Source organism: Strigops habroptila, chromosome 1, assembly GCF_004027225.2.
Source record: "Strigops habroptila isolate Jane chromosome 1, bStrHab1.2.pri, whole genome shotgun sequence".
Classification (NCBI taxonomy): domain Eukaryota; kingdom Metazoa; phylum Chordata; class Aves; order Psittaciformes; family Psittacidae; genus Strigops; species Strigops habroptila.
In genome coordinates this window covers 152,200,032-152,210,223 of record NC_044277.2, presented here as the reverse complement: position 1 = coordinate 152,210,223, position 10,192 = coordinate 152,200,032, and the positions used below count along the sequence as shown (strand labels likewise).

Here is a 10,192-nt window from a genome sequence, read left to right as displayed (position 1 = left end):
TTAAAATAGTGCTTGTTTAATAATATTACGTGGTTAAATAAACCCTTATAAAGATTGCTATTTCCATTGTAAAGATAGGCTTTCTCATGGCTGTTTTTGTCCAACTCCAGAACCACATGGTGTTGTAATATCAGTTTAAAGGGAACAGCACCCTTTGCCTTCGATGGGCACTTTTGAAGCAGTCAATATCACCTTCAATTCCTCAACTTCTAAGATCCATCTTGTATGTTTCACTCAGCTCTCAAGCAATCCTTGGAATCTCATGTGCCCTTGAACCTCAGTGCGAGGCTGAAGCAGCAATTCAAACTTCGCCTTCCCGACACCGACCTGCCTCCATTCCTCATCCTGCAGCCAAAGGATAACAGCCGGGGCAGGAAACTGCAAAACTTAGGGATAGATTGGGCTGTCTAGGAGGGAAGAAGCCCTTTGAGGAGGGAATTGCCCTTTGCTTGTCAGGCAGCTCCAGCATGGCCCTGGCCAGAGCTCGCTGTGCCTGTCCCTACCTCCATGGGCACCAACCCACCTATTGAAAGAGAAAAGAAAGACAACAAACCTGCCTCCATGTGTTCTGGATGCTGCAGGACACATCCCTGACCTTCTCCTCCCTCACATCCACGCCTATTTTGGCCTCTGGTGGCCGGTTACCACCGCGATGGGGGCTCTCCTTGCACCCACAGCCATCTCCTCACGGCCGGACACCCCTCAGCTGCATCCCCATCGCCGGGACGCCTCAGTAAGGGACACACAGCACCCTCAGCCTCTGCTTCTCCACCTGCCCTAATGGTGTGAATGGTTGTGGCACTGAGGTGTTTTTTGTGTTATTATTACTTATTTATATTAAATATCGGTGTTTTGAAGGCGCAACACTCCACACGTTAGTTCTAATAGCCGGGAATGGGGCCGGGAATGAGGCCGCCTCACGCTGGGCTGAGCAGGGCCGCCCACCCGGGCCCGTGGCCGCGGGGAGCACACCGAAGGCGGCCGTGGCACCGGAGGAAGTCGGCGCTTGGGCGGCCGCGCCCCGCCCGGGAGGGGAAGTGAAACCGAAATGCGCAGCAGGGAGGGGCGGGCGCGTCGGCGCGGCCTCGGCGTCCGCCGCGGCTCTGCCCGCAGCCGGGATGTCCCAAACGGCGCCGCAGGGCCCGGAGGAGGAGCAGCAGGGGAGGGCGCAGCAGCAGGAAGAGGCGAGGGGCAGCCAGGCGCGGCGCAAGAGGTGGCCGGAGCCCGCGGGTCGCGGCGGGAAGAGCCAGGAGCGGCAGGAGAGGAAACGGAAGAGGTTGGAGGCGCAGCAGCTCCAGAAGATCCAGCACCTCGAGTCCTTGTAAGGAGCGGCGGAGGAGGGAGGCTGCCCGCGGGGTGGCGGGGCCGGGGCTCCCCGCCCGCTTTGCGGCGCGTTTCCAGTGCACGGCTCGGAGGGAGGGTTAGGGATTTACCTGCCTCCTGGCCCCGCGGGTGGCGGAGGCCCGGTCCCTTCCCTCCGCGGCTGCTCCAGTCCTGTATAACGATGTGAAACCGTGTCTCCTTTTTCCCCATAAGCAGGCCGTGTCTCCGGCAGCGGGGCCGCTTGCAGAGCTGCTCGGTGACTCTATAACCATAGGTTGTGGGGGGGGAAAATGGGTTTCTTCCAGGTTCCTGGAAGGCTTGGAGTGGCAGCATAGAAGCAGAGGTTGTTCAGGCGCTTTCCACTAGAGTGGGTTAAAAAGGAAAGAAAGAAATGAAGATACAAAGGTTTGAGATGTGCCTAATGACTCCATCTGCAGTGCTGATGGAGATAAACCAAAAGGTTTACGGTATTTCATTGAAAGGGGTTTAATGGAATAAACAGGAGGTTCACAAGAATATGATTTTTTTTTTCCTTTCCAAATGGAAGTAAAAATCTGTTCTGAAATGCACTAAACAGCACTCAAAAATGAGACCATTTCATAGTGCCTTGGCATTTAACTCCCAACGCAGGCACTTTCGCAGGTGCTGTGCTCTGTGTAGCTTGCTGTTTGGATTTAAATACGTTTTGTATCTGCTATTAACTCTAGAGAAATGCTGCAGGGACGATGATACTTGGGTCAGTATGGCTCTGTCTTTAATACACAGAGAGATTAAATCAGTATGTGTTAGGTTTGGCTGGCAGGCCTAGAGGTAAGGAATGGTCTGACGTGACCAGTTTTCAGCTGGCTGTGTCTATGATTCAGCAGCGCTGGAGTTAAGAAATGTGGATCGGTGAGATCTTGAGGAGGGAGCTACAGGAAAAGAGAATTGTGCATTTATGATAACTGAAGGTGAATTGGATGTACCACACATCCCTGTAAAGCAGCGCAATCAGAGTAGTTCTCCCACATGAGTATGAACCCGAAGGATGTTTGCGAGAAGTGTGTGTGGCCATATGAGAAACAGTGTGTCTTGATAACTACTGAGTGAAACCCAAGGGAAGATGTGAGGTGAAAGTTTTAGCTCTATGCCATCAAAGTACTGTATATTCTCAATGTATTTGTGCTAAGCTGCAGAGTAACGATGTTCCTATTGCTTTTCAGCTATGAGAAACCTCCCCCTGGGCTAATTAAGGTTGGTAAATACATTGCAGTAAATGTTTAGCATTACAAGGGATTTTCCATACAACCTGTTACCTGTAGGTGCTTCCAGTGTAAAACTCAATCTCATCAGTTACAACCTGAACTCTTTGATTTGATGAATCCAGAGTGAAATGCCCAGATAGGATGAGACCAGTTCTTTCATCACACACACTTCATGCAGTATCTAATAGGGAGGCTAAAGGGGAGTCATCTATGGTAAAGCAGATTTTGAGTTTGAATGACATCTTTTCAGGATGCTTCTGGGTTACTTATGCTCGAATAGTTGTGTAAAAAATACTTCTTTTCCTTTCACAATTATAATTTCTTTTGCCCAATTTGTATACCTAAGCCATCATTTAGTGCTTTTAAGCTAAAGAAATACTCTCTGTGATGTAAAGGCTGCTTTTAATCGTTATGTCTTGTTAGAAGGAAGAGGAAAAAGAAGCCTCTGCTTGTCTGTTAAGTTTTCATTTACATTACTTATTTAAATAAATTACTAAAATAAACAGGAAGGAATGGAATTATTATGGCAATAAAGTCCAGACTGGAAAATTCAAGGGTGAGGGACAAAAGAAAATTACTTAATGCTGTTAAAAGCATTTAAAATCTCTTACATGTTACAAGAAAAAGAAATGTTACGGGGAAAATAGCTTCCATTTTAAGTGAAAGCCTGAACATTTGCGGTATGAATTTTTACCAAGGTCAAGAAGTTATTTTATTCTCCTTATTTTTTTTCATAGGAGAATGAAACAAAACCAGAGGACTGCATACCCGATATGCCGGGCAATGAAGGTGCCCGAGAATTCCTGGCCCATGCCCCTACAAAAGGGCTTTGGATGCCTTTGGGAAAAGAAGTCAAAGTCATGCAGTGTAAGGCTGAAAATATTCCAGATGTCAGTGGACCTTCATGAGCCATCCACTTACACTGGGGGAGGGCAGAATGTCTGCTGGACAGATGAGGAGGTCCATGTAGATTGGCCAGCAGGTCAAGGGAGGGGATTCTGCCCCTCTGCTGCGCTCTGGGGAGGCCCCCCTGCAGCCCTGATCCAGCTCTGGGGCAACAGCACAAGAGGGACGTGGAGCTGCTGGAGCGAGGCCAGAGGAGGCCCCGGAGCTGCTGCGAGGGCTGGAGCAGCTCTGCTCTGGAGCCAGGCTGAGAGAGCTGGGCTGGGGCAGCCTGGAGAAGAGAAGGCTCCTGAAGGGGAGACCTTAGAGCAGCTCCAGTGCCTAAAGGGGCTCCGGGAAACCTGGAGAGGGGCTTTGGACAAGGGCCTGTAGGGACAGGACAAGGGGAATGGCTTTAACCTGCCAGAGGGGAGACTGAGATGAGCTCTGAGGCAGAAGCTCTTCCCTGTGAGGGTGCTGAGGCGCTGGCACAGACTTTTCCCAGAGAAGCTGTGGCTGCCCCATCCCTGGCAGTGTTCAAGGCCAGGTTGGACACAGGGGCTGGAGCAACCTGCTCTAGTGGAAGGTGTCCCTGCCCGTGGCAGGGGTTGGAACTGGATGAGCATTAAGGTCCCTTCCAACTGAAATCATTCTATGAATCTATGACTCATTCTGATACAAAAGTATCTTGAAGGATGTAGTAGCCTTGCCTAGCCTTTCATAAAAGCCATACTTTTATGAACATCATACTATTTGTTCCAACACTTGGAAAATATTTTGCATAAATATGTTTTTGGTGTTTTCCTTCTGATCTGGCTCTGAGATGCAATTCACTGCTGCTTTGTTTTTAAAGGTTGGAGGTGTAAGCGTTACGGACACAGAACAGGAGATAAAGAATGCCCGTTCTTCATTAAAGGCAACCAGAAATTGGAACAATTTAGAGTAGTGAGTACAAATACTGTAGTATTACTGCTCGTACTTGTTAATACTGACAATGCATAATCTTCCAAGTGAAGAGAAGCCTCGTAGATGATGCTTTATTAAGGACTTTTCCCCTGTCTCTAGTATAATACAGATGCCGAAAATCTCCTAATAAAGAAAAAGCTACAGATGTGGTTGGATGTTTGACTGCTTTGCAGAAAATCTACTCTTCAAAAGGAAAATTAGTAATTTTTACATTTACATTGAAAATCTTCAAGAAGCTGTTTCAACCATTACATTCAGTGTTTGTGATTAAAATGTCAACGTAACAAAAAATGTCTAGTCAAGCTTGAGCTGCCCACATTGCAGCTGCTTCAAGCCTTCTGCTGTCGCTGTGAACAACCACATCATGAAGCCTGTTGTCTAGGTCTGTAATCCAGTTGTCTACAGGTCTGATCTCTTGCTACACGAGGCTGCATCTCAGTTCTGCAGATTCCTTCTGCGTGACCTCTTTAACTTTTCCTGTGGCTCTGCGTTCTTAACCTATATTTCAAGCTCTCATCGCCTTATGTCCTCATTTCTATCCTTAAAAGACGTAGTCTGGACTCATTCTGTCCTGATTCTGGGCTCATACTGATTGTATGCTACTGCAAAGAGTAGTTTTAGCTCTCTCCCATGACCACATTGCCTCTGTTCTTCACTGTTCCTCAGGCTTGTTCTCTGTTGCTTCATACTCTTGCTGTATGTCCAAGACCCTTCATGGTGCATTCCCAACATCTTTCATTTGCTACTGACATTTTAATTCCCACCTCTGGTCGACATCAAATCCCTCTTCTCTGTTGAACTTGTTTGCTCAATCTTCCAACAGAAATGATGGCCCCATCTTTTTGCTGCATTTTTGCATGGCATGAACTCACCTTAAACATCTGCAGCTTTTATGTGCTACCTTCCTTCACAACAAGCTTTGCTGCAATGCCTATTTCACTGCAAAAGAACTGAGTTAAGAACCAATAATGGTAGCGCAGAGCAAGCTAGGACAACTCCAACTTTATTATTTGTCTTATATTCCTTGCTCCTGTAATCATTCCTGTGTGTTTATGTTCAAAATATGCTTTAAGGGTAAATACAGCTCAGTATTTTGAACTTCTGTTTGTCCCTGTATATGGAAGGGGTTCTCTTAGCTAACTGCTTGAAGAGGCAGAGAGGCATTATACCTAAGAAGGGTCCCCTTCATTGGTGATGCAATTTAGATAAGCTTTTCCTAAAGTAATAAAAACCAAACCAGTTCAGATTAACCATGGTAAGCCTGAGTGTATACTTGGGAATTAAGAGCTTGCTAACTGTATTTCATCTTTTGCTAAAAGCCTCTGGAAGCGGGTTGCTTTGGTTTATTTGTTTTTAGGAAATATAACAGTCAGTGATAAATACTTTGCTTTACCAACACTGCATTTTCTGTTTTCCACTTTAAAGGCCCATGAAGATCCAATGTACAATATAATAAAGGAAAATAAACGGCAAGAAAGAGAAAAGAGGTAAGCGTGGCTCCGTAGTAAAATGCATTTTCAATTTGGTTTTCCTTTTGATCACAATACTAATACATAGGGGAAATCTTGATACAAGCTTACCCTTACATTTTGTTTAATGGCAGTTTCTTTATGTTGGTAGAGACTAATGCATTTCTGCTTTCTTAAGAATCACACAATAATACTTCCTGCCTCTTTAATTCTATCATCTTCTACGCTTTTTCCCAAAACAGAGTTTATAGTCAGTCATTTATGCCATAAGAGTCAGGTACTTGCGTTTAGTTTAGTTGTAGGCCTAAAAAAGGCTTCAATGCCATCACCTCTGTGTCATCAGGGCAATGAACGTCATAAGATCAGCATTCCAACATGCATTTGCGTATAGATAAGCACAGAACTTCTTAGGGTGGTCTGGTGATAGCTGTAGCCTTATTGTTTTGCACACATAAATACTGGCCAATATCCTGCTCTGCCTTGGATATCCTGTGGGATGGGAAGTCCCAGAGAAAAGAGCATCTGCTTGTCTCAGAAGAGATTGCTTTTATCAGTCTGCAAATACTGTAACAGGAGTGTAATTCGGCAGAAGCAGACGTGTTCCCCTGCTCTTTGCACACAGCTCCCATTTCTCAGGCTAGGAAGGAAACAGATGAAAGCTAGAATAAGGTTTTACAGGTAAAGAAGAGCTAGAAGGGATTCTCATTCCATTTTTTAAACTCAGGATACAGCAGCTGAAGCAACTCTTGGAGGACTCTACCTCAGAAGATAACAGTGATACGGATGATGAAGACAGCAGCAGCTCCACTTCCTCTGAAGGTAAACACAAGAAAAAAAAGAGAAAGAAGGAAAAGAAAAAGAAAGAAAAGAAGAAGAAGAAAAAGAGAAAGCGTAAGTCATCTAAATCCAATGAGAAGTCGGAATCCGATTAACAGCAGTCACCTGCTGCATGCTCCTTGACCTCTTCTGGTGGAGCAAAAGGCAAGATCCAAAGGATGAAGAAGAAACCACCAGAAGGAGCTTTATTAAACTCTGAATGTACAGATGATACATATGACATCGTACACTGGCTGCCCATTCCTGCCCCTCTGCAGCCAGAAGAGAACTGCATTAAACAACTCTCCATCAACCATATCTTTATGTAAAACGTGTGCTAAGGGTCATCTGCCTTGGTCAGCTTGGGCTCTGCATTGCCACTTGTGACTGTGGCAGGAAACAGCGGCTACCAAGGTATTGCCAACACACCTGCAGCAGGAGCAGGCTGTCTCTTGAAGTGTCTTTTCTCTGTGAAGTTCTTGTATTACAGAGCACTGGGAGTTCACTTCCAGCGCTCATAAGCAGCAGGTTGTACTGTATTGTTTTTTTGCCTCTGCCTACAGCCTGTGTGAATTTTGGTGTATTTGTCCTAGTACTGGCAGCTAGGGAATAAAGAGCACTGCTGAAGGGGAGGAAGGTTAATCAAGGGGATGTACTTAGAGACAAAATTGCAGTGTTAATAAGACTTGGAGTTGGTTTTGTGTGTAATAAACTTTCAACATCATCACCATTAATACACACATTAATACTGCAACACCTGAAGCATTTCTCCAACCTGTAGGAGTGGGAGCTGAGTGTAAAGAGGGAGTGGGTTTAGTGATTTTAAAAGGGGGTTTCATGTTAATAATGAAAAGGATTCATTTCTACAGACATTTTAGTATCAGTTGTGTTGATACATCTGAGGTTTTTTTCCTTGGGGAAATAAATTCCACCTTATTTTTTGTTTACTACCATTATGTGCTGAATCATCCCACAGGAATACAAGTGTGTAAGGCTTTCACAGTGGTTTTCAATATGGGCATGTAAACCACAGAACAGGAGTAAAGAACATGTAAAGCAGGAGGAAGGAAAAGTTGTGTCTACTCAGTTGACCTTGTGGGCTGACCATGCTTTTATTCTAACTAATCTTGCAGGCTCAGTTAGAAAGATAGAGCTAGTTCTGAACTGCATTAGGGTAAGCAGCTCTTTCTGAAACCTCAAGGTGCAGTGGTACAAAGCTGTGATTTCAGGACTGAGGTGAGATACAGAGTGGTAGTCTGCTAAAGGAGGAGGAGAAACAGATTTGCTTTGGAAGGAGTAGGAAGGACTTGCAGAGAATTCAGTCTCTGTGCTTATGCTTACATTGAAAGAAAAAGAAAGGCATGATGAAGCTCTAACATTAGTAGGGTGAATGTTAACACTGACATCAAGGGACCATAGAGGAAAACTCATGGAAGATGATTGGTTTTTTTCCTCCCGAGAGCTTTGGAAGAGATTACAGGGGAAAATATACATTAAAATGTGTTTTCTCCCTCCTACATGTCTCGCGTCATTCAGTAAAGATGAACCCCTATTCCTTGCCAGTCATTCACAATATGTTCTGGGGAAAAACAAGGTAGTCAAAAGCTGCTTACAAAAAGATGCTTGTTCCCAGAGCTTGAATGTGGAGTTGTGTTTTATCCTCCAGTATTTTATAGCAGATCTCCCTGTGGTGGGATATACTGGTGACTCCTGATAGGTCCCTATATCAGCAACAAGGTCAGAGCTCCTGGCTCTTCCACCAGAAAGAGGTTTAACAGCTGAAATGACCATCCTTGTCAGATTTCAGCAAAAATACTGGCATGTCTTCTATGGCCATGAAATTACTTGGGGCTTATAGTCTTGTTGACTGAGATGGCAGTGAGTCAGCCAGGGGAATCTGAGGATTCCTTTTTAAGCCATGTATGTGTTTTTCTCTCAGTTAGCATGTGGTAAGTGGGGAGAGGGAGAGGTGCCATTGACTCTGGTCTTCCATAGTTTGATTTTCATGGAGACACCTGTAATTAATCTTTTCCAACATAAGGCAGTAGACAGGACATGGTAAAAGGGAAAGCTTTATGCCATCCAGGTGCTACCAAATTGACATTTGGAATAGAGAATTAGAACATGGCAAGCCAATGTAAGACACCAGCTCCACTTCAGTGGTTGCAGCACACCCACTTTGCAACAGAGGTTTTAGTCAGCTGCAAATAAGGAGTCAAACTCAGAGTCGCAGTCAGTCAGTCTGCCCAAACCAACCTCCCAGCCTCAGAGGCCTCTACCTCTGGTGTGCCAAGCAGCAAATAGATTCTTCAGCTGCCCTTCAGAGGTGCTGCAGGAAGCATGTGAAAGCTTCAAAGGCAGTGCTGTACTTGCCACAGTTGCACAGTCGATGCTGCCAGCACTGGGAAGCTCAGCCTCAGTGAGGACAAAAGCCTGACACGTATGTGTGTCTGTAAAGTTAAATCTCAGATATCCCTGTGCCTGGTTACCTGGCTGAATAAAACCAGCCTGGACTTCCAATTCACAGCCTCATAAAATACAGGCTGTACTTCACAGCCTGCCTGAAGCATGGCTATTTTACCTACTGGAATATTAAATATAGCTGTAAACCAGTTGACTTAAGATGCAGTCCATAAATGATGATGCTGCTGAGTGGAAAAAAAGCCAAGTAGAAGATCTAGTTTTAAGGTCACAGGACTAGTACTGTCCGAGTAGAATACACCACATATAACATGATCCAAGTAGTATTTCTGGAGCACTTGAACATTCATGCCTACTACTTTAAGCATTGGTATGGATACATAGCATGGGTACACTACAAGATTGAGGAATTAGTTTAAAATAGCATTTGTTTTCAGACAAAGAGGTGTCTAAACACTCCTACTGCTGCTCCCTCGCATCTTCCTGGGAGCTGGCATCACCAGAGCCTAAATTGCTTCTTATGTCTGAGTAGAAAATACACTGACTACTGCAAGACCTGTGGAAGGATGACTAGCATGATCTTGGGAGTACCTGTGAAGTATTAGCTATTACCAGAGTGCCATTTAACTGTGAGGTCATGAATATTCCTTTAACTGTCTCTTGCTGCTTGTCTGGTAAGTCTGTCAGCAGAACTGGCTTAGTACAAGGCTATGCTCGAGTTCAGGGAAAAGAGGTCAATCCTTACCTAAGAATGGTCTTCAAGTTGAAGAGATTCTACCACTGATTCTCCCCACCAGAATCAAGTCTTCCCTCCTCTAAGAGCAGCACATTCCTGTATTAGATGTCCGAGAGCAGCAGTCCTGTTTTTTCCAGACTATTAAAAAGCTCCATGCTGGAAGTAATTCCCTCCCTCATTTTATTCTTTGAGATTGATGTAACACAGGCTTTATGCAGCACAAAAGCCAAATACAAATCTGTATTCCTTATTTTCTTGAAGTGCTTAGGGTACAGAGGAAATAACTTGCACTGCAGTGGATCCTTTCCACTAACAGCTTGGGGTGAAGGCTTTAA

The 10,192-nt window shown here is 45.0% G+C and overlaps 1 protein-coding gene across 1 annotated transcript; it reads left to right on the top strand.

Annotated features, from left to right (window-relative positions):
* The first annotated feature begins 946 nt into the window (after positions 1-946).
* Positions 947-10,019, top strand: RP9 (RP9 pre-mRNA splicing factor). The gene is made up of 6 exons (XM_030509249.1): positions 947-1,321; positions 2,526-2,556; positions 3,305-3,434; positions 4,303-4,394; positions 5,841-5,902; positions 6,609-10,019. The coding sequence occupies exons 1-6, from the start codon at positions 1,119-1,121 to the stop codon at positions 6,814-6,816; spliced, it is 726 nt and encodes a 241-aa protein (XP_030365109.1). The 5' UTR covers positions 947-1,118; the 3' UTR covers positions 6,817-10,019.
* Positions 10,020-10,192: the final 173 nt, after the last annotated feature.